The following is a 25,322-nucleotide window of genomic DNA, read 5'->3' on the forward strand; positions in this document are numbered from 1 at the left end:
GCAAACCATCCTGTCACTAGTGGCTATAAAACAACCTTGCAATCCATGACTAGACACTTACAACATCTCAGCCTTGCTTAGGCAATTTTAGCTTCATTTCTTTTATATGTAATTTATTCACAATTTAAATCACTCTAAGATAAAAACAGTATGTTGCTACAGAGGCCTTAAATAATAAAAACTGAATACTGAACTTTAATATGTTAAAATATATATAGTATAATAAAAGCTAGAATGCAAAGATAGATTTGTAAAAAAACAAAGAAAAATTGCTATAAATATATTTAATCTTACACTAACACTCTTTAGATGGAAAGCTTTTCCATGTTTTTAACCATCTCAGATGAATAGAATAGTACAATTTACTCAGAATGTTACATAATAAATTATGTCTAAGCCTTTCAAATTATTAGACCAATTTATCTCCTCAAATACCCTGTTTTTATCAGAAAATGGTTCTTAAACTGGTACATTACTCTTTGTGTTTGTGTATGCAATTCTCATATTATAGCATAGACAAGAAGTTGCTTATTTTAATTATGAATTTTGACCTTTTCTTTAATTTCCTGCACTACCATCTTCCTATTCAAATTAATAGGCAGTTTTAATTCCTTTTGTACATGTAAAGATGCCACAGACTAGATAGAATTCCTAAATATATGGTACTATAAAAATATTCTGTTTATATTTTGTGATTCCATCGGCTTTGATTTTTACCAGTAGATGGAGCCAAGTATCCACGAACAACTTATCCATCAATAGCATGCCAATACTTTGCACTGAATAAGAACTCTGCATGTTACCTTATATTCTTGGACCATTCCATTCTGGGTATCCTCAGGGGGTGGCTGCCAGGTAACCACAACTGCAGTCCCATTCCCATCATTCTTAGTCACTGAAACACTTTGAGGTGGAGCACTAGGAGCTGTTTGCGGGAAGAACCAGATGGTTAATTTGTTGTATTTCTAATACAATGTTGCCAAATGCTTTTTAACAAGCTGTAGCTAGTGCTTGATATATAAATGGCCCATTCTGCACTACACAAATGTAATCATAATTTCCTTTTTCGCCATTAAGGATGTTTCTATCTATCAAGGTAAATGGACATGAGAGAGAAAATATGGTCTAGTGATGTGAACAGGTGTTGGGACCCTGGGTTCCATTCCTGGCTCTGCCACAGACTCACTTTGTCACCTTGACCCAATACTGAGATCAAAATGTTAAAAAGATTCTCCTAATTTTTGGTGCCATCCTTTCAGAACTTCTAGGTCCTTCCTTTCAGAACTTCTGAGTATTCAAACTAACCTCACTTGGAGATTTGGGAGCTCATTGCTTTAGAAAAATCAAGCTGTTGGGGTGTCAAGTTGGACACTCAAAATATAGGCACCAAAAAGTGGATGTTTTCAAAAACGTTGGCTTTTCTTTTCTCTGAGCTTCAGTTTTTCCTTTTTTGTAAAATAAAATAAAATAAAATAAAATAAAATAAAATAATATATGTACTACTTAAACTCCAGTTATTTGTTAGGTAGTGTCAGTGCAAAGATTCCTATTTTTTGGGTCCATTAGAGTCATCCTAAGATATTCTGGGATCAGGTGCTGCTCTTTTGAGGCTGCTCTAGTGGCCTAGAGGGAAGGCACTCGGGGTCATCTGTTCAACTAGTTCAGCCAAAATATATGGTGCAGGTCTAGGCCTCACCAATGCACTGAAATGTCTAATCTGAGGCATTAGCCATCATCATTTTGATTATGTTTGGCCTGAAAGTAAAAATGCTATGGTGAGGTAAATGGCTTTGGCTCCTCTTTATAACACATACACAGAAGAGGATGCATAATTTAGCCCACTGTATTTGTTGCTCTCACTCATCATCTTTTCATTTTGTACCAGTGATGGATCCAGATATACAGGCGCTCTAAAAAATGTAGTTTCCGTTCCTCCAGCTACAATACTTTGATGATTTCTGCGGTATCTGCTATTTACTTTAGATAGTGGTAAGTATGTGTTTGAATTTGATACAAGTCACTTGTGACCAGACCATGAACTCAGCAGGGAGGAGAACAATGCTGCACTGGAGATAAAAAAGCACATATCCCTTCTAAGTGCTGGAGGGGATTTCTGCACATGCCTCTCTCACACACAAAGTTTTAAATATTGACTTCTGTGCCATCAAACAAGTCACATACTGATCAGTCCAACTTGCTGACAGTCTCCTCAGCTGCGCACTGCTGTGTTCTCAAACAGTATGCACTTCAAACAAAATCAAATAATGCAAGTATCAGAGAGAAACCGGCCAAAATATTCCTTCAAAAAAAAAAAAAAGGTGAAGACAGACTTGCTGCTACTTGCCTTCTTCTAAGGTTTTTGCAAATTTCACTTCGCTATCCGCTCCTTGAAACTCGTTAAAAAAAGGGCGGGCCTTGATTTCATAGTTTACACCTTTCTTCAGCTCTGGAATGATGACACTATTTTTGGATGGTGTTCTCACTTCAAAAATTAACCATTCAGATTCGCCGCGGGGTGCAGTGGCAGGCCTATACAGAATTTTATATCCCTGAATATACTGGGATTGCTGGTCCACCTAGCAGAACAGTAGAAACACACATTAGTGAATGCTTAATGGACTGCTTAATAAATACAAACTGTAACATTGCCTGTGGTATTATGCAAAATACTAAGAACTATCCATTTATTTTATCCAAAGTAAACAATGCTACTGAACCAGATAAAAATTCCTGGGAATTACAGCAAATTATGGGCCTTATTCACCACTGCATTAATAAAGCTTTTAAGCTAGTAGAACTGCACTGACATCAATGAAGGATAACGAGCCTTGTGGATAAGGGAGAAGCGGTGGATGTGATATACCTAGACTTTAGTAAGGCATTTGATACAGTTTCGCATGATATTCTTATAGATAAGCTAGGAAAGTACAATTTAGATGGGGCTACTATAAGGTGGGTGCATAACTGGCTGGATAACCGTACTCAGAGAGTAGTTGTTAATGGCTCCCAATCCTGCTGGAAAGGTATAACAAGTGGGGTTCCGCAGGGGTCTGTTTTGGGACCGGTTCTGTTCAATATCTTCATCAACGATTTAGATGTTGGCATAGAAAGTACGCTTATTAAGTTTGCGGACGATACCAAACTGGGAGGGATTGCAACTGCTCTGGAGGACAGGGTCAAAATTCAAAATGATCTGGACAAATTGGAGAAATGGTCTGAGGTAAACAGGATGAAGTTCAATAAAAGATAAATGCAAAGTGCTCCACTTAGGAAGGAACAATCAGTTTCACACATACAGAATGGGAAGAGACTGTCTAGGAAGGAGTATGGCAGAAAGAGATCTAGGGGTCATAGTGGACCACAAGCTTAATATGAGTCAACAGTGTGATACTGTTGCAAAAAAAGCAAACGTGATTCTGGGATGCATTAACAGGTGTGTTGTAAACAAGACACGAGAAGTCATTCTTCCACTTTACTCTGCGCTGGTTAGGCCTCAACTGGAGTATTGTGTCCAGTTCTGGGCACCGCATTTCAAGAAAGATGTGGAGAAATTGGAGAGGGTCCAGAGAAAAGCAACAAGAATGATTAAAGGTCTTGAGAACATGACCTATGAAGGAAGGCTGAAGGAATTGGGTTTGTTTAGTTTGGAAAAGAGAAGACTAAGAGGGGACATGATAGCAGTTTTCAGGTATCTAAAAGGGTGTCATCAGGAGGAGGGAGAAAACTTGTTCACCTTAGCCTCCAATGATAGAACAAGAAGCAATGGGCTTAAACTGCAGCAAGGGAGATTTAGGTTGGACATTAGGAAAAAGTTCCTAACTGTCAGGGTAGTTAAACACTGGAATAGATTGCCTAGGGAAGTTGTGGAATCTCCATCACTGGAGATATTTAAGAGTAGGTTAGATAAATGTCTATCAGGGATGGTCTAGACGGTATTTGGTCCTGCCATGAGGGCAGGGGACTGGACTCGATGACCTCTCGAGGTCCCTTCCAGTCCTTGAGTCTATGAGTCTATGAAGGGATAACAAAATCAGGGCCGGCGCAACCCATTAGGCGACCGCGTTAGCATTTGGGGGGCAGCATTTCAGGTCCTTCGGCTGCAACCGGCCGCCTCGGTCCTCGTCATCATTTAGGCGGAGGGACATGGGGCAGGGGAGCGCGGGGAGGGCCGCCTGCAACAAGTAAGGGGGTGCACGGCACACGGGGAACCGCTCCACATCCCAGCTCACTTCTGCTCCGCCTCCTCCCCTGAGCATGCCTCCCCACTCGGCTTCTCCCCCTCCCAGGCTTGTGGCACCAAACAGCTGCCGGGGGTGGGTGCTCAGGGCGGATGGGGGAAGCTGCCGAGGGGGGTGGAGGGGAGCTGTCACGGGGGGAATGCCTTAGGCTGGAGGGCTGCTAAAGGACTCGAGGGGGTGAGGTGGCACAAGGTGGAAGTTTTGCCTACGGTGCAAAATATACTTGCACCCGCCCTGGTTCTATATGTTTTTAAATGAATAATCCTGATGGCATGGGGCTCCAGGCAGGGCAGGAGTTTGCCTAGGTGGATATGTTTGCAGGATTGGGGTGTATATTTTAATAGTTCAGATGATGAATATAGAAATTAAACAAAGAAACAGGTCAACCTTCCTGAGGGCTGGAAACCTCCCAGATTGCATAAAATGACCCTTGCTTCCTGCCTGCTTCTTTCTGGACAAAGTGGATTTTAAAGGGCAGCCAACTGGCACTATCTACATTCTGATGATTATGCTTGACTCAGTCAAAGGCCAGATAAATCAAAGCACTTCCTCCATTCTCAGTGACTCAGTAGGGGGCTACTGTGCCGTAGGACTGGTGCTGTTTTAAGCAGTCAGTAACAGGGCCAATAAAAATTAGCATTTTAATGGAAGAAAGCTACAAATAAAAGTGGATCAAAACTACACTCAGCTGGATTGTCATTTGCAGTAAGGCCACTTTATGTCACTTGACAGGGTACAGAGGCTTTAGTGTAAATAAGAATCTGGGTCAATATATTTGAGGATACTTGAGACAGGAGGTTACCTAATAGAACTGGAGTCTTGTGCAGCTTTTAGTATGTTTTAGTCACTGATTTTGATAAATGATTTCTGATGTATAGGCAAATTTAAAAATAAAAATGTCTACTTAAAACCACTCAGATTTGTCCCATTTAAACTATTTTATCTGGTGACATAATAAAACTGTTTGTTTGCAATGTAATACCCAAGCATCATATTTCATTTTAAACAACCAAGTGATGAATATCTGCTAGCAAAAATTGAGGTAATGCTTAATCTTTGAAATTGCAGTCAGAGACCACCCAAGAGAGCAACAAAAATTGGCTGCCTGGAAAAGGTTGTTCTATGACTAAAGGTCAAACAAAATTAGGCTTGGAAGCTTGGTGATGTTTTCAAGTGGTCAGTTAAAACAGAAGATTGCCTGCTGAAGGTGGTCCTTAGTGCAGGTTTCACTGTAATTACTGTGCATCACAGCAGTCAGTTCCTCTATAGCTCTTGACAAAGTAAAATGCTTTCCTTACAAAGTTACGCCATGCTAGCTGCAGCATCTTGTGATCGCTTTTTTATCATGCCTGCCAATATTTTGACTTGATCAGAAGGGGGCCCAGTTGATAGTTTAAAGCTCCATTCCCTTGGGATTGTCCCAGTGGTGGAGTTGCCCCTCTCTTTTCCTGACCACCTAGTTGATATTGCTTAAAACAGCTGTTTGTTCATTTACATTGTCTTAGGTCTTTCCTTGGATAGACTCATACTATACTCTTTCTTTTTCCTTTCTCCTCATCCATCCCCTTCATGCCACAATTTATTTCCCAGTATTCCTTCAATTTTTCTAAGCCCCCAATCTTCTCATTCTCTCTATTTGTCCCTCCTCTGTATCGGTTCCTACCCCTCTCCCTTGGGGACTCCTACAGTATCTTTTTCTTTTCTTGCCCTGCTTTTCCCCCTCTTCCACTATGACCTCCATACATCTGACCTAACTGCTACCAATATGATGGTCAATAAAACAATCCCCAATTGTTTCTCATTGTGTTTTTCTTTCTCATAGCATCTGTGTTCACTTTTAACTTAGTAATTGCTGTGCTGTGGGAGGAAACATATTTCTCAATATCTGATCTGGGGTGGGTGGATATGGCAACTGCCACATCATAGGGTCTATTTTACGCAGTACTTCCCCCAACTCTGGTTGATAGACGAGGAGCTATTGTATTATCTCAAACATGACTTAGGGCCTGATACACCTCTCACTGAATGCAATGGAATGGCTCTCATGAACTTGAGTAGACTTTGGATCAGTTCCTTTGCCTCCTGACAAATGAAGCTGATCACTCTTCATATGGCACAGTGCGCTCTGTAGAGTGAGAAGACAGTCTAGCTTCTGATTAAGACAGGCAGTCAGGGGAGTGTAGATATACACAGAATGATTTTCATGTACAACAGCAAACTATTTTCATAGTTTCTTTACATAGTTTAACTCCTCCATCAACACTGTGTTGTAATATTGGGATCAAAATAAAAAGTTCCCTTTCTCCCTACCCAGAACCACCTCCCATTTTATAATATTTACTTACTGTCCAATGAACTTCAATTGAGGAAGAAGAAAGGATAGTGGGGTTGTGAAGATGCAGAACCACATCCCCGAGCTCTCTCTGGACCTGTTTGTGATCCACACCCTGGCTTGTAGGTGGAACATCTGGAACAATGTAAGAACCCATTCTTATAAATGCATTTGTCAATCAAGTTATGTACTTGGAAGACTAAATCGACTTATTCACAGTACCCACTAGAAGAGCCCAAATGTGCAGGAAATAGAACTATGTGAAGCATTTTCACAGCAAGCTGGCCAAAAACAATCTGCCTTGTCAGTGGAAGCAATGTGGAGAGAGGGGAGAAATGGGTGAGTGGGTGGGAAGTAAGGAGTAAAAATAAAGAACAAGGTCATGGATAACTACGGTAAATTACACCAGTAGCATCATCTCTCATCATGCAACTATCTCCCTCCTGCAGGGAGGGGGAATCTCCAAAGCACACTCCAAACACCACAGAAACTAAGAAACAATCAAGGAGGGGCAGAAGAGCAGGTGTGACTAAAAATAAATTCAGTAACACTCTAGCAAGTGTTATTGTTGGGTTTTAATGACTTATTAACTGTAGTATAGTAATTAAATGAAGGGAAATGAACCACACAGATGCCAGGTCTTTCAAGTACAGGAGACGCCAGTGAGCACATTTGCCCTCTGTCTCTCTTGATATTTGCAAATCCAATACTGGTCTCTTATTATTGAAAGAATTGTTCAGATATATGAAAAGAGGAATTCCATTTGATGTGTTCTATCATTTGAGCTGGTACAATGGGGTAAGGATGTTTTCTATGTACAGCTCTTAAAAAGCATCTTGGGCTGAAAAGAAATGACTCTCCCCATATATATACACACATATTTATAGTGAACTCATCATCATGATATCTGAAGTGTATGTGGAGCATGGATAGCAGAGTACAATATTTTTATATTCATTTAATAATTCCCCCTTTTTTCACCTCATTATATACAAAAACTATGTTGGCAACAGAGATAAAATCTCAGGCTCGGAAATTCACATGAAATGAAAAGTGCTGATTTTTTTTTTTAAACAATCACAGATATTTGTGAAGATGTTACATTGACTTTGCTCCATGATGCTACTCTCTCAGTCTAATATTTCCTAGTGTTTAGGCAACGTTTTGAAATCTACCAGCATTCTTCTTTCTGAAACATTCAGTAATATTCTTAGCAATTTCAACACCTGCCTGTTCACAACAGGGCCGGCTCCAGGCACGAGCCCAGCATGCAGCTGCTTGGGGCAGCCAGCTGGGAGAGGCGGCAGTTCCTTCACTCCCTCTCAGAGCAAAGGATCAGCTGCCAAATTGCTGCTGAAGACTGAGGCGGCGGCGGTAGAGCTGCAGATCATGATCATGGTTTTTTTTTTCTTTTTGCTGCTTGGGGCGGCAAAAACCCTGGAGCTGGCCCTGGTTCACAAGAATGGCCAGAGAGGAAGCACAGAGGAAAAGTGTATGTGCATATCCATGCCTGCAACAAAGCCAGCTCCATGACTTTGTTGCAGGTGGGTAGTCCATCTGAGGAGTGAAAGCAGTAGGATGTCGACCTCCCTACAGAAAATGCTTATATAAAATATGAAAAGGACACATCAAAAAGTGCAACTTCTGAGGGGATGGTTACATTTCCAGCCCATTACCCAGTGAATCTTTAAATAAATCACTGATCATCAAATTAACAAATTATCCATCTATATATGTATGAAGTTATTGGCATGTGAACAACTTCTTTATCCAGCAACACAGTCCACATTTGAGACTGTAAGAGTTATGCCACCTGGCAATTTGTCATACAGCTTCTCCAACATATTCACAAGAGTGTGGGATTATTTCAAAACTAAATCAGCGTGTGGCCTTTGTGCAACCAGTGAGTGACAAAGCTGTCTGTTTAGCCATGAAGACTGATTAAAATAAATACACCATTGAGCAGCTACTGTATCCACATGTAAATCATTCTGTCAAATGGTCCACAAATCCAAGCATCTTTTCCTCCTTCTGATACTCTCAAAGACAGTAACTTCTGCAACTTGGATTTGTGTAAATCTCTGACCATCCTTTTGCCTGGAGCTTAAAGGGAGAGTCATCTTAATAAGTAGCAGCTTAAACAGAAGATGGCACAATGGATGAGTCACCATCAATATAACAAACAGTTATCAAACCTTGTCATTCTTACCTCTGACCTACTCAGTATAGCTTATCTACTCTATGGCTTTCTTGTTTTGACTTTCAGCTTTCCAGAGTAAAGACTGCCAATATTCTGTATCTGAACAGATCCCAGCACACTGATTACAAGATTTTACTAATACTAAAACAGCAATGGCCAAGTGAGTGGGGGAGAAGGGGATTGCCACATTTGAACTGTATTTGGCCCAAGATCTCTAAAACAATCAGCCTCTATGACCAGAAGTCAATTTTGATCTATTTTGGCTTGAAGGGAATTCCTGTGAGATGATGTGACACTGGGAGGAAGAGGGAAATGCTTTCAATAACTAACCTCTTGTATAACTTTTCCCACTACTGAGGATATATGCCCTGAGATCGTTAATTTGGCACACAAGCTTAATGCCAGTTTGATCTTCTCAGTTCTACTAGATATCCAAATAGCCATGAAAGCAAAAAACATCTACTTCCATCTTCAGTTGGTTCATCTTATAAGAAGCACACTAGGCCACAGTGATATTTGCATTGGGGAGTTTCAGGCTTGATCTCCCATGATAGCTATGTTCTACTGGAACAATGAAACTGTCAACCAATGGGGGAGCTTGTGGGTATAGAGGATGGAACTTTCACAGGAGCTTGAGCCGAATTGTGGAATTAATTCTCACAAGAGAATGACCAAAACCCAACCTCTCTTAATTAAATGTAAAACTCGTTTCTTTGATTTGCTTTCCCTCAGGAACTTCTTCACACATGGGTATGTCTACACTGCAATCAGAGGTGTGACTGCAGCACATGTAGCAGCTTCGATCTAGCTGCTCAAATAACAATACAAGCAAACTCGTGGCAGCACTGTCAGTAGCATGGGCTGTATAAAACTTACTGGGACCAGAGATGTGCAATCCAGCAGCTAGATCGTGCTGCTGCAGCTTACCAGCTATTATCTGAGCTAGCTATATCAAAGCTAGCTCAGGTATGTCTTTGCAGTCACACTTCTAATTTCAGTGTAGATATACTCACAGACAACAACGCATCGCACATACTAAACTAATTCTCCTGTAGACTGGTTAGGAAGAAATTGAGAGTTTATCATTGTTACTTCTCTTCTGAAATACTTACTCTTGGGAGTGGGGAATTCTGCGCCAATGCAGGGGCGAAGAATTTATATGGCCCGCATTTTTCTGTGCCCTCCATACAGAAAAATGCAAAAAAAACCTGCCAGGAGACATGCAACTCATCCTTGGCAGCCCAGGCAGTGTGTCTGTTCCAGTGTGCTTGGAGTAGCCTCTGAGACGGGGAAGGGGGCTGGACGTGAGTGCCTGCGTGATGATCATGGGGCGGAGGAGAGAGAGAAGAGCTGAGTATGTGTGTGCCAACAAAAGAGAGACCCCCCCTCCGTGCCTACTGTAGCTCACTAGGGTGTAAGGATAGGGCTTTTTATTATGCACGAGGCAAGCTAGATGCACACATTTTTACTCCTGGGGAGATTCTGCAGGAGTCCAAGCCTGCAGAAAACAGTCCCCCTGCACATTTCCTGCTTTCCCTGCAGAAAACAGCAGGGAAGCAAAGGGAAGCCAGGTCGGGAGGATTTGGGAGGTGGCGACCATGTGTGCAGTTTTTTTGGGGGGACGCATGAGGGAGGCACACAGGGTTAGCAGGGATGGCAACTTGTAGGGGCTCTTGGTGCCTGGGCTCCAGCAAAGTCAGGGCCCCCTCCTCCACCCCGTCGTACACCCCAACCCCCTGCCCCAGCCCAGAACCCACACCCAGCACCCAAACCCCCTCATACACCCAGCACCCAACCCCCCTCCTGAACCATCCCAGAGTTCATAGCCAGTACCCAAACTCCCTCCCAGAGCCCACACCCCTCCTGCACCGAAACTCTCTCCAAGAGCCTGCATCACAAACCTCCTCCTGCACCCAACCCCCCATCCAGAGGCCACACTCAGCATCCAAACTCTGTCCCAGAGCCCTCACCCCAAGCCCCCTCCTACACTCAAGCTCCCTTCGAGAGCCTTAGGAAGGCATGTGTGTAGGTGGGTGGGGGCGGCAGCACTTTGACCCATTCTTGGCACCACCAAAAATTATACAAATCTGTCACCCCTGGGGGTTATGTACCACAGCCTCCCCTCCACCCTCATTTTTGCAAGCGGTGAGTTCCCGGGGTAGGGCTGGGTAAGTGGGATTGGGGGAAATGAGGGAGGAGGGGAAGGGGGGGAATAGGGCAGGGAGAGGGGAATGTGGAAGCAAGGGGAGGGGGATGGATAAGAAAAGGGGAGAGGGGAATCACGGGGGGAAGCGGGAGCCTGGTATGCAGCATCCCCCCAGCAGCAGCTGGGGCTCCCCCATTAAGTAGGCTCATTGAACCCTCACCCTGACAAGCCCTACTCACTCCCCTACACCTGTACTCCTCTGACAAGCCCCCACACCCAGAACCCCACCCCATCAAGCTCCACTCCTCCAGCACCCAGACTTCCCTACTGAGCCCCCACATCCAGACATCTCCCTCCCCCACCATGCCCCACCTCCCTACACCCAGATACTCCCTCCACACTAAGCCCAACCACTATCCCCTGGATCCCCTGCAGAGTCCCACCGCTCCTGCATCCGGACCCCCTAATGAGTCCCTGTGCATCCAGATTTCCCACTGAGCTGCCGGCACCCAGACTGCCTCACACAGAAAACTCTCACCTCACACCTGGATCCCCTCAACACTAAGCTCCCCCAGACTTGGATCCTGCTGGGCGGAGCCTGCCTACCCACAGCTGGTGTGCCTGGCACAGAGGGGCAGGGCCCTGGGGCGTTTCTGGGGCAGGCTCAGCCCTTGCACTGTGTCAGTGTCAGGTGCAGCCTCACCACCAAGTCTCTGTACTGCGGGAGCTGGGGGCTTCACAGTGATCTTGCAGCTCAATGCAGCCAGTGGCCTGTGCTCCCCATTGCCATGCTGGAGCCACATTTATTTAATGACAAATACAATTTGCAAAATTGGAAATTATTATGTGCATAATTTTTAATTTTTTGGCACAGAATTCCCTTAGGAGTAAATACTTGAAAGGCACTCAGATAACATGGTGATGAAGAGAGAGAATTTTGCTTTTAGCATAAATGTCATATTGTGTTAGATTTATTTATGTGCATTTTCTCAGGAGTGTTTTATAACATCTGATGGCAAATAGGTAATTTGCCTATCTGACAACTAGTGTTGTGAGTTTAGAGGTAGACTGGCCATCAAATTAATAGCTCCCCCCTGTCCGCATTGGCTTGCCTTCAGAAGTTTTTCACATCTGTGTTATTTTCTCAATCTTTAGTTCTCATGACTCCAATAAAGTTATTGGATTGGAAACACACGAATGCACAGTTCTGACTGCACAGTGCCTAAGTGCTGTGGGACAACTTCATTTGTTTTCTATATTAATCTAAATTTATTACAATTTATTATAATTATATTACTGGGCTCATGACTTCTATCTGCCCGAGGAATAGTGATTGTATTTCAGTTGATTCCTTTCTCATATTTATGCAATGTTATTGTAGTAGTGTGGGGCACTAATTCCATCTGCTTCATTGTAGGGGTTGTGGCTTTACTGAAGTCTCTCTTCCCCCACTGGACTTACCTTTAATAGTAAGCATTTTGCTGAGGATTACGCTTTACTTATGAAGTGGTATCCTGGATCCTCCAAATTTTTAATTTCTCTGCTTCCCCAATACAACATACAGCACATAATACTACATGCTCTCTCTTACTGAATCATAACCACAGCTTGATTCTCTGCTTAAATTGATAATATTTAAGCACAATTATGTATTTTCCACAGAATTTGGGGGGGTTGTATGAAAATTTCACAAAGCCAAAGACTAATAGTGCTGCTAAGATGGGTAACTCAATTAGGTGTAACTATATTTGGATAAAAACAATTAGGCTTCCCTTATGACAATGTGATAAGCTTTTCAAGTAGCTTTTAAATAAAATGCAGCTTCTGAGCAATGTAAGTTTACCATCTAGTATATACAGTGATTTTTAGACATCATTTTAAAGTTAGGATAAATATGATCACCACATCTAACATTGTTCTGTAATATATCATTACAGACATTGTGGGGCCTAAATGCTTCAGTAAATAGGTTTACCTTGAGTTTTCACTGGGTCAGATATCTGGCTAGGATCACTAAGTCCATATGCATTAGCTGCCCTCACAAGGAAGAGGTAAATTGCATTAGGTTTCAGCCCTTTAACTGCAAAACTTTCAGTTTTCACATTTTCTGCTACAGTTTGCCAACTGCTACCAGATGCATGGCTAAGGATAAAACACACAGAACAGCAAGTTAGAGTATGCTAATTGAACCATATATAAACTGTAAGTACAACCAGATCACATGAGAATCGTAATACCTGAAGGCCTCTATTATATAAGACGTTGGAGTTGCACCTGAATTCAAATTAGGTTGCCATGACAGTGTTACTGTATTTCTGCTGACATCTGTAACTTCAGGTTTTGAGGGTGCACTAGGAATCAAGTTTGGGTCAGTGGGTCTTGGTGGTTGCACTGGAACTCCAAATTCTAACAAAAAGGGAGAAATAGCTAAGTGTGGACAGAAAGTGGGTGTGGGTTCAATGATGGTCACATCTGCATTATCAATTTATTACAAAGTTAGATAACATTTGCATGTTAATTTTTGATTTTCATCAAGCAGAAAAAACCTGACTGATTTACCTTGGACCTCAATATAAGCACTCCAGGTAGCTTCGCCACTTGGAGTTGAGGCAATGCAGGTGTACCGACCAGTGTCACCCAGCTGAGTGGGAAGAGAGGAAAATAAATATTTGGAACAAACAGGCACTCAGTGGGCTGGAAAAGTAATTACACAACTGTATATCACCATGAATATGGGATAAATACATTAGAATTTCCCTACCAGAAACTTCTCACTGCTAAGTGAGAATCTGTACATACTTATTCCATTCTATTTAAAAGGCACAGAAAAATACCAATACTTTTTAATGTATTAGTTCTCATTCTATAATGAACTAAACCACCAGGCAAATCCTATAGGCCTCATTCATTCCTTATCCTGCCAAACTCCCACTGAAATCCATGGGGAGAAGTGAACTCAGAAAGCCCCACACAAGGGCCTATGTGCTACTTAAAACTCACACTTAAGTGGTGCTTAGGGATTTATGCAGGGCCTCAAGGAGTAAATTTCAACTTTAAAACAGGGCTTACGTAGTTCACAGGGCCATGTGCAGGTTGGGCTCTCTGAACTAGGGTAAATTTTACTCTGTGATAGATAGGACTGCCTAGAGAGGGGGCAAGTGGGGCAATTTGCCCCAGGCCCCGCAGGGGTCCCGCGAGCCCTGGCCTGGCAGTGGTCCATATCTTCGGCGGCACTTCAGCAGCGAGGGGCCCTTCAGTCGCTATGGGTCTTAGGCAGCATTTTCGTGGCAGGGGGCCCTTCAGTGCTGCCGAAGATGCAGAGTGACTGAAGGGGCCAAAATGCCGCTGAAGACCCGGACTGCTGCCAGATGAGTACAAGCGCCGCAGCTCCCCCACTTTGCCCCAGGCCCCTTGAACCCTCTGGGCAGCTCTGGTGACAGACCAAATAAAAGGATCCCCATATAACAATATAATCCAAATCTGAACAGTGGATTATTTGTCCACTTGTGACTTAATCACAATTCAAAAGAGTTATGATCAAAGAAATGAGACTATACTCAAGTATCAGTACCAAAGGAAAAAACAAAAAAAACCACACACAATACTCAGAAATGAAAGGTCAGAGGTTCGAATACTGCAGTGGCACAGTGGTGTTTCCTGTGATTGGGTAATCACAACATCACCAGGTAGCACAGTGTTGGGTGAGAAGTCTTACAAATGACCTAATTTTATTACATTGATATACCAAGGCACAAAGAGCCCGCAGGTAACCACAGATGTACTACAGCAGTACAATATTTTAACACATCATACTACTTGTCTGAAATGAACAGAAATATTGACCAGATATCCTGCTCCAATTCCCCAAGGAAGTCATCCACACAGAGCTGCTTAACCAATTAAATTTAATATAATCAAGATCTACCTTCCATATACTTTGTACCACATATACATGTGTAATCTTGAACCAAAAAAGTCACAAGAACAGGTACTATATAAGGACAGGAAATGAAAACCTGGATTGTACCTGTGAAGCTGGAAGAAAAAGTTTTAATCTTTTAACACTGTAACTATGAATGTATATGGTGTAAAGGCATTAACATCATGGCTTTTTTTTTTTTTTTTTTTTTTTGCTGATACACTACTTTGCAACTGTGAAATCCTGAACTAAGGTGGCATACACGTGTGGAGTTTTAGATTATTTTCACATATGACAGAGTTGAAGCTTATGCTCCTTTACAAACAGTGTAAAGATTCATTGTCATTTCAAGCTACCTTGGCGTATCGGATCTGTAAAGCTCCTGTCTCCAGCTGCTTGATGCGAGAGTCCTGGGTAGAGATGAGGACCCCATCCTTTCTCCAGAGGATTGTGGGCACTAGAGTGCCTGTGGCCACACAGCTGAGTACTAACGTACCATCCACAGCTACAGTCTGATTCACAGGACCCTGTCGAATGACTGGGGGAGGCCGGTCTGCAATCACTGCCAGAAGAAACAACAGGAAATAGATTTTTGCAACTGAAAGCAATTTTCTAATCAACTAAGCAACAGCAGTTGCTTGAGGCTTTGAAACAAACTGAATATAATTAAACAAGCAATTAAAGTATGAGGCATGCATTATTTTGAGTATATTAATATGATGCACGGCTACAGAATATTAACACGATATACACTACACTATTTTCAGAGGTGAAGGAGTGTTAGAGGTTTTGAGTTGGCATCTTCTAGGCACACTGAGTTCCATAGTCTTTAGATGTGATAATGAAACAAGCAAGGATTTCTCAGTTTCTTTGAATAGGCACACTCTTCACTATATATATACACACCTTATCATGTGATGGGTCAGTATAATCAGGGATTTAGAATTTGAACATTCATTTACAGATAACTAAGAGGGTGGATGAGAAGGGAATAACTCAGCAAATATGCAGACACACTTTTTCCTAGAATGAAGCTGACCAATGGTAGGGTGGAATAAATACAAAGCTAATGTCTGGAAAAATATCAGCTTTTTCAACTAAAAAAATATGTTTTGCAAGCATTTACTTATACTCAGTTCTGTGAAAATTTATCTGACAGTACTGATTTGAAATCATAGTAAGAATCTTTTACAGAATTTCTAATAATTTTATTGCATCTTACACAACATAAATTAACTATCTGTGATGAGTTATTTAAACACTGAATTTACATAATGGCACAAAGTACTTTTAAGTACTCATGCAAACAAGAAACTATTGTGTTCACCAGAAAATTAGCAATTTTCCCAGAAGTAAAAGCTATAGTACTGTACTTCAGTAGCTTCTCCTCCTAGCTCATAATATCCTGAGATGTGCTGGCACTATAAAATAACTGCAGCTTAAAACAATATCCATTCAACAGCTTAACGGGAGCTGACGTGACTTGAAACCTGGTTTGTTAGCATGAAAAATAAAACTGAAGTCCCGATAATTTGTGATCATTAAACATCCCATGACACTTTTCACAACTGAAGTGTGATAACAGTGATATTTTGGCCAAATTCCAAGTCAGGTAATTACATTTGCATACCTAAATGCCACCCTGCATTTTCAATTGCGTGATTTATACTTTACTTCCTGTCCTACTCTGTTATGATGTGTTGCAGTACACAGTTAAATCTCTCACTCCAGTGATGGCTGAAATGATCCCCAGTGTAGTTGGAAGTTCAGTTTGTTAGTTGTGTAAACTGTTTTGAGGACCTTATGGAGAAAAGATGCTACATAAATGTAGGCTATTATATTTTGTTTGGTGGTAATTTTCTGTATAATGTATATATCTATAAGTTTATATTTAGGTGTTACCTTACTTGCTATTTAATTTTAAATTCATTATAAAATTGGCTTTTGCATAGTTAACAGCTGTGGCAATATCCTGATATGACACCATGGATGAAAAATATTTTAAAAACCTCTATATCACAGATAATATCAATATGGCTCTATTAATTTCAGCTATTGACCAATCAGGATTTTCTAATGATATATTTTTTTATATAGCCATTCAGTCAGTTTGTTAGTTGACTCAAATTCTATGGGTAAAATTTTAGCCCATCTGATGTCAGTGGCAAAACTTCTGCTGACTTCAGGTGGGCCAGGATTTCACCTTATCTGTCCTGTCACTCAGGATATATCCAAATAGCGCTGGGAGAATGTTTTCCTAAGTAGGTATACAGACAAGCTCTAGCTCTGTTTGAACTATCACACTAAAAATAGCCATGTGGACACAGCAGCATGGGGAGCAGATCAGGCTAGCCACCTAAATACAATTCCTCCACGAGCTCCAAAGTAACCAGCAGAAGCAACCTGCCAATGTTGAAGTCATGCTCTTCTACTGCTGAAGTTGTGGTTTTAAATAAAATTGGTAATTGTAAAATAAAAGTATCTTCACTTTACCATCAGTAACTTCCAAGTACGCTTTTGTCGTGATACTTCCTGCAACGTTTAAAGTCTGGCAGATATAGTACCCAACGTCAGACCTCTGGACGCTTGTGATTGTGAGGTCACCAGTCTGGGAGACTGAAAAGCGGCTGGATGACTGCGGCGGCTGGTATGAGAAAAGCAGATTCTAGGGAGAGAAAGAAATGGGTTAGATAGATTATAACACATCTGCAACATTCATCTTAATATTCCTAAATATGTGTGAGTTATAATGTGCTATATATTCACATTATACACAAAATATCTGTTACATATACACACCGCTACCTCGATATACCACCACCTGATATAACATAAATTCGGATATAACGCGGTAAAGCAGTGCTCTGGGGTGGCGACGCTGTGCACTCCAGTGGAACAAATCAAGTTTAATATAACACAGTTTCACCTATAACGCAGTAAGATTTTTTGGCTCCTAAGGACAGCATTATATCGAGGTAGAGGTGTATATATAAAGCATTTAATTATTGTATACTAATTATGAGGCCGGTTTTTTAAAAAAAGGTAGGCACATCCATGTACTTGTATTTGGATGTATCTTAACAGGTCTGATCTAACGTCCATGGGAATCTAGAGTAGACATTCTTCAATTTAAATAGGTGTTGGAAAGGTATTGATATCTACAGGTGCCATAACTGTGCAAACAATTGTGTTTTTTCTGCATACTGTATAAGAAATGTCCATGCAAATGTTCACACAATCATCTTTCAAAATCAAGGTTGCAGCATTTCTTGTAGTGAAATAGATTTTATTTAAAAAATTTATAAAAAGATGCCAGTTTACTTATTTGTGTTTAAAAACTTTAGACTGCTAAAGAATAGAGACAGAAAGTGACAGGAATAATTTATAGGTTTCTTTTTAAAGTGATGCTTTAGTCTCACTAATCATAGTTTCTGTTCTATAACCAGTACTACATTGTATAATAAAGTCCTATGCAAGTTTCCCTTTACATAGTTTTGGTTTGAAGTTAGATGCTACGGTGCCAGCAGTGGTCATGAAAGTCAGAGCTGAAACCAAAACAACACACATGCATTACATCAAATACTGGTTTCAGATTTTTATCTACAGTTTAGCATTTTGAAGGGAAAATATCTGAAGTTCTCTATACTTCATGGACACTATTTTCATTGCTGTCTCTTGTCTGACTACATTTTGCTTTTCCTAAGAATGCCCAAACAAAGAGGATAGAGAATCTTCAATTACAATATAAGTACAGAAACTTGTCAATAATCTTGTCCCTCTCCATTTCCAGCTATATACTGCTAGCCACTTAGTAAAGACAAAAAGAGCCCAGTGAAACCAAGATTTTTGCATTAAAATAAACATCCCTACTAAACACGTCCCCTCACCAAAACAAATAAATAAAAATGCACATAATGTAGCAGCCTAACTATATCATGAACTAACACTAGAGATAACCAGATCAATTTTTGTCTAGTCAGATCATTTACTTTATTTAGATAAGAGTTTAACAAATAGAAGAAAAGGAGCTAATCTCAAGCTCTGTTTGACTTTGACTATTGTTTAGAAAAGGTTAACTACCCACCAAACTCAATAGCAAGCAATCAGTACTCTCAACAACAGAAAAATGAGAAATTCCCTATCTTCACTGAAAATAATCCCTTATGCAACTTGTTCCCTTCAAAAGTTCCTCCCTAAAAGTGATATGTTACGGCGTTACAACAACAACAACAACTAGATTTTATATTGTGCTTTTCTTCATCTCAAAGCATTTTACAGAGTAGGTCAGTATCTTCACTCCCCATTTTACAGACAGGGAAACTGAAGCACAGGGAGGCGAAGCAACTTGTAGTACTGTACACACCTGAGTTAGCCACAGATACATAAACACCACAGATTATTTTTCTGGATGAGCGCAAGCCACAAAGCCCAGATCTAATTTTTTTTTTCAAAATGTACTAGTGTTTGGACATGCTGTTGTAGTTCAGCCAATTGCAGTGCTAGGCCAGGATCCAAACTCTTGGGACTTTTCGATGCAGCATTTTGGTTTGGCCCCATCTCTAATTATTATATAGATATTACCTCAATTTTTCTCAAAAACATTTAATGAAAATTGTGCATCTAACAGCACACTAAGAACGTACTCATCCTTTCCAGCTTGTTACTATACTGACCTTTACATTTTAGGAAAAAGACAAGCCCAGTTATCAGAACATAGTTTTCCTTTCCATTTAGTTCACAAAATACAATATTTTTAAACTCACATGATGTATCACAATAATAATGCAGATGGGGTCCAGCATTTGCAAGTTTAGCAGTTATCTTCAGTGGGTAAACAACTGCAGGAACTGCCATCCTCTATTTGACACTATTGCTTAAAGAAATTGGCATGAAACAAGAAGAGAAAGTTGGCTTTACCTGACTTCCCTCCCTCCGCCAAAAGATGGCTGGTTGAGGATTTCCAGTTGCTTCGCACTGGAAAGTCACTGTCCGTCCCAATGCAGCCACCTGGTCACGAGGTTTCACAACAAAATGAGGAGGTTCTGAAGGAGATAAAAATACACTAAAATCTGCAGTCAAAACTTGCCAGGTGCCCGAGCACCACATTTTATTTGTTTTAAAGGTGTGTTATAAACAGCCTTTAATATGGAGCTGCGGCACAAAGAGACTGCAGCTCCCAACATTCAGTGCTTCATCTTGACCCAAGATTGTTGGTTCTTGTGCTGCTCCTCCCTATTAAGATCCTGATTGCACATTCCTTATTCAAGTTTGTGAGCTTTTAGTCAAGCGAGATTTAAGTCCCATTGACTTCAATAAGTTGAGCTGCACTAATAAGCATTCACCAGCATGATCACTGGGGTCACAATCAGGTCTTAAAAGACGAGGGAGCCACAGATCACAACGGAGAAATCTCTGGGCTGCATCTGGCTCACAGGTCACACTTTGTCCCCTTCTGTACTAAATGCTATGGAGTACTTGCACATTCAGGTTTACACACACAAAAGTCACCCTCTTTGATTTAGGAAAGCTCAGGAGAAATAAACGATCTTTAGTTGCTTTTATAAGAACGATCTGATGAAGTCAGGGTCTCAAAATTGTTCCATTTAATGCAAAAGCCTCAGAAATGCTCCTGTGCAAATGATAACCATTTAAAACCTTCAATCCAATCAGTGAAAAGGAATAAATTTAAAGTAACAGTGGGGCTGAATTCCTCCTTCATTTACAGAGGCAAGGGCATGTTCAAATAAAATATATATGTAAATGAAGGCAAATTTGAAACATCTGCTCATCCTAACATTATAAATCCTGCCAGCCTTGTCCAAACTGTTTGATTTACACCGACTTACATGACCATTTCATCCAGCAGTAAACAGAATGTCAAAAATTATGTCAGCTACATTAAAAATAAGTAAGAGCACTTGACAGAATTAGATACGCTGATGGGGCTAGCCCAGAAAAAATAGAATATAAAGTCTGTTAGGTGATATCTTCTTACAGCTGGAAAAATTTGCATTAAATGAAAAGTCCTTTTACTTACTGTTTACATTTTTCAAATTAATTTCTTATCAGCTGTCCAAAGCATTAATTATTCTCCCTTCTTGTCCGAGTTCAGAGCGAAGTGAATGCTTTGAATCAGTCATTTTAACAATTTTATGTTCTTTTCTTTTTTTGAGGGCTTTTCCTTCACTTTAAACACCTCAAATTACTCATCTCACTTAGGTGGTGCAGCTTAAAATACATTCTATGACTCAAACAACTGTGACCGTCACCTATCTAGATGAAACCCCAGGATACCAAACGTTCCTTCTGCACAATTTGTTTTCTTTGTTAATCCACATCAATATTTTCAGTTATCCATTTATCTAATCCATGACTACGCTCCCTGTTTAGATCAGAATAAAATACACCAAATGTTCCTTTTCAGAATTTATAAGCAAAATGTTGGGGTGATTTATACCTGGACACAAATGTTAAAATTTCGTTGAATGACTTAACTAAGAAGCTATACAAGGTAAAGCCCCCCATAGATGTTCCAGTAATAGAAATAATACTAGACCCATTGCGATCACCATACCTTTTAAACAGAAAACCTGGATACATTTAATATCATGAAAGGGGGTGGGGTACTGGAGGATTTCTGACATCTACAGAAGGGATTTAATTTAGTATTGCAAGCAGATTGGTAAACTGAGTGGTGTTTGCCACTGGGCTGTGGGAAAAGATTAGGAAACTAGGTTTAGGGATGCTTGTTTATAGTTTTTCAGTCTCCCTATGATGCCTTTGCACTGACCCTCTTTATTTTAAAGGTATATTTAGGGCCTCACTGCCTCTTTAATGGCTGTTGGCACAATGCAACACAGAGTAGAGCCCAGGGTTTCTAAATTATATTCTGCTGCACTAGGATACATAGCACCTGGTGTCACTGTGTTTGAGAGCTTACATAATTATGAAGGAAGGACTACAATACTGCCCATCAGAGACACAGTGGGGTCCTTGTATTTCAACTTATGAGGAGGGTTGCTCAGGGAGTACTGGGCAGATGGAGGGAGGAGAAGGGAAAAGTTGGTTGATCAGTCATTTAGAGTGAGATTTACAAAAGCATACAGGTTATTGTTCCAATTCTGCTCCCATTAAAGTAAATAGTAAAACTCCTAATGCCGTCAATGGTAACAGAGTTGGAGTGCAGCTGAGTGCTTTTGGAAATCCCACTCGCAGTGGTCACTGCACCAGAGAAAAAAATTAAAATACTTTACAAAATATGAAATTTGTTTGCTTTCTTAACTAGGGTCAAATGTACACGTGTGGCTTGTTATGAATATTTATCTACATAGAACGCTGCAGCTGTTAGCTAGTAAGGAAAAGCAACTTCCACTGTCCTTGGAATCTTTAAAATAAATTGAATTGATTATACACAAAAACATTAAGTATGACGTGTGGTAACAGGTGGAAATGAAATCAGGAATCAGCTTGTACATTATTTAAAAACAGACAAAAAGTTAGCAACCCATTACCTTTGCTCTTTGCCAAAAAGTTACCCGTACTTCATGCAGAATCTATTCTGTGCAGTCTGTCTTGTCAATAACAAGTGAAACATGGAAGTTGATTGGTTGAAGGACATGGAAGGGTATGGATGGAAAGGGGAAGAGAAGTTCCAGTCACAGTGATACGGTGATTAGAAGATGGCCAATAAAATTTCAACTTACCAGACACAACTAAAAACAAAACAAAACAGAAAGAAAACATGGAATAAATAAAATTAAACAAACAAAACTAAACAAAAAGTAAAACAAAAGAAAAGTAACAGGATCCTTGCTAAGCACCTTAGAAAGCACAAATATATTCTGATATATGAAAAATATGCAAAAAACCTCAGAACTATGTTATCCAATTGATTTTTAAGCAGGATTCCCCATCAACTTTTTAAGGAGAGGCTGCCTGGTAAAATGGATAGGAAGATAAACTAAACTATGAATCAGGAGACATGGGTTCTACTCTGAGCTCTGCCACTAAACTGCTGCACAGCCTTGAATAGGTTGGTTCGATTCTCAATTTCCCCATCTGCAAAAATGCAAATCCAGATACTTACCCTTCTTTACACAGCACATTGAGATCTATAGCTGGGAAAGGCTTTTTTAAACCTAATGTCTATTAGGGAGTTTTGCTTAAAAATTAGTGGCATGGTTTGTCCCAATTTGCAGCTTAGATATAATGAGTGCATGCATCAGAATCATAATTCTCAGTCTAAAATTCTCCAAGTGAACTAAATGGCACATAATTTGATAATCAAAACAGATACCAAAAAGCCCACTTGTTACTCTTTTCCTTCATTTTATCAACATATTCAAAGCACAGAGTTAATGTAAAGTAATATAGATATCAACAGCCAATTATGTGAAAAACATACATGCTTCTTTTGTTCATATTTGAAAATTATCATAATCCTAGAAATTGTATAGTCTATGGCTGGTTAGTTTTAATTATTAAAGAGTAAGCATGTTATGAGGAACTCCAATACCAAGTCATTGATTTGCTGTTGTATTTTAAAAGAAAAAAATGGGCATTTCCAAAGCCCACAAAAACAACAAAATAACAACAAAAGACTCAAATCAAACAAAGTCGTTGTTATAAAGTGAATAATTGCATTATCTTCAATACATGTCAATACATTTTTAATATATATCCTTTTTAAAAGATATTAAATATATCATCACAAATCACATTTCCTTCAACACTCTCATCTAGTTTTATCCTTTTACATAGAGGGTAAAAAGAACTACAGTTAAGCATGAGTACACTTTCATAATGAGCTAGCAAACACCTGCAATATGCTATCCTCCGATGAAACATACTGAAGAAACTAATAATATTCAGCCTGTCAAAATTCATTAGGCATGGCAAACATGGGCTTACTGTTCAAATAAATGGAACATATTGTGGGCTGCAGGTGTGCTATGAAAAATAAGTAGACTTAAGATGCCATATTCAAACAGTATCTCTTTTGGATCAGGGTATTGCCAAGCAGCAGTAACTGGATATAACAAAACTGGAAGAAATACAGCAAACATTGCAAATAAGTAGGAATATTCATTTTAGGAGGGGGTGTAGAGGTGTGTGAAGTGAGGTTTTCAAGTTTTTATTTTCAATTTTGCAAAAGTAATCTGAATTGTAGTTTTCATGTTAATATTTGGGTTCACTACTTCTCAAAAGGAAAACAACATAAAGAATCCTGTTCACATTATACAGGCAAATAAATGGTTTGTCTGCTTATACCAGGAGGAAAACAAGATTTAATTAGGTTGCAACTTTATTATTAACTGTAAGAGAGTAAGTACCCAGCAGATAAAAGTGTACAATGCAGGTAATTCCATGATCATTTCAATATATACCCAGGGGGCTTCAGTCAACCCTCCTCCTTTCCTATCCTGCTGCCAGGATATTACAACTCCCCGCCTCAAATTACAGCTAAGGTGGGCTGAAATAAGGGGGTGAGGCAGTGGTTCGCTGCTATACCAATCACATTTGACCACCAACCTCCTCCCCGCATTTCCACTCCTTTAAAAAATACCTCCTTTAAATCCTCTACAGTCCATGCATCCGATCACTGTATCCCTTTCCTATGGAGTACGTGCACTGATTATCTTCCCCATATATTGAGTTGCAACATCATAGCTTAACTCTCCTTCCATGTTTGCTTCCAACTAAACCACCTCTGATACTGCTGTGGGGAAAGTGAAAAAACACCCACTTTTTTCCCTTATTGCCACTTTGGCCTAAGCAAAAACTTCCTTCCCAGGTCTCTGAGAAAGGAATGACTAGTTCAGTGCCACAGGGGATCCTGACCAAATCTGGTATTTCACCACTTCCATGGGTGGGAGGGTGGATGCTGCTCCACTTGATCCAGGTAAAAGAGAGCTTTTCCTGCCTGGCATGTACTTATATAAATTCCTCTCTGTTCCCAGTCAGTTGGGTGGACGAGTCAGCATTCTCAGGCTGACTTGCTGTGGCTGCTGCAAATTGACTCCATGCCTCTGAATCCCTTAAAGAGGTACATACCTTCCTACAGCAAGCCAGACAATGCATTCCCCAACCCCCGCACCAGCTTCAGGTGTGGTGCGATCATTATGGGAGAAGTGGCCAAACGATGGCCTATTGGGTTTGGGATGCAGCTCCACTCCTCAGCTCAAAAGCCGAATTTTAGGTTACTCTTTCATTGTACTAGGATACACTACACAGCATCACCCTTTTTGAACAGAACAGCTCTCTGCCCAAAGCATGCAAAAATACAATCAGACACATTTTGGAATTTTCAGAGGATCTCCAGTAAAAAAAACACAAAAACAAAAAAACAATAACTTGCACCCCACATCGGAAGACCCCAATAAGAAAAATTAACAGTGTTCAAATTAATGTTCTTTAAATTCTTGCACTTTGGAATTCACTCTGAAGTACCACTTTTCGGTTTCTTTAGAAATACCAAAAAAGAGAAA

The 25,322-nt window shown here is 40.4% G+C and overlaps 1 protein-coding gene across 4 annotated transcripts in view; it reads right to left on the bottom strand.

Moving 5' to 3' along the window:
* Nucleotides 1-25,322, bottom strand: part of ROBO1 (roundabout guidance receptor 1) — a 1,055,533-nt gene that overhangs the window by 71,431 nt on the left and 958,780 nt on the right. For 3 of the 4 annotated variants that reach the window (XM_030580292.1, XM_030580273.1, XM_030580300.1), the window contains 10 exons: nucleotides 22,539-22,547; nucleotides 19,753-19,877; nucleotides 17,329-17,500; nucleotides 15,192-15,397; nucleotides 13,476-13,557; nucleotides 13,154-13,322; nucleotides 12,892-13,058; nucleotides 6,584-6,705; nucleotides 2,345-2,576; nucleotides 804-925 (listed from right to left, as the gene is read on the bottom strand). In XM_030580292.1, the coding sequence (XP_030436152.1) occupies nucleotides 804-925; nucleotides 2,345-2,576; nucleotides 6,584-6,705; nucleotides 12,892-13,058; nucleotides 13,154-13,322; nucleotides 13,476-13,557; nucleotides 15,192-15,397; nucleotides 17,329-17,500; nucleotides 19,753-19,877; nucleotides 22,539-22,547 (1,406 nt within the window). The remainder of the gene's footprint in view (nucleotides 1-803; nucleotides 926-2,344; nucleotides 2,577-6,583; nucleotides 6,706-12,891; nucleotides 13,059-13,153; nucleotides 13,323-13,475; nucleotides 13,558-15,191; nucleotides 15,398-17,328; nucleotides 17,501-19,752; nucleotides 19,878-22,538; nucleotides 22,548-25,322) is intronic. The other variant, XM_030580281.1, reaches the window with a different exon arrangement.

This window comes from Gopherus evgoodei, chromosome 1, assembly GCF_007399415.2.
Source record: "Gopherus evgoodei ecotype Sinaloan lineage chromosome 1, rGopEvg1_v1.p, whole genome shotgun sequence".
In the NCBI taxonomy this organism is placed as follows: domain Eukaryota; kingdom Metazoa; phylum Chordata; order Testudines; family Testudinidae; genus Gopherus; species Gopherus evgoodei.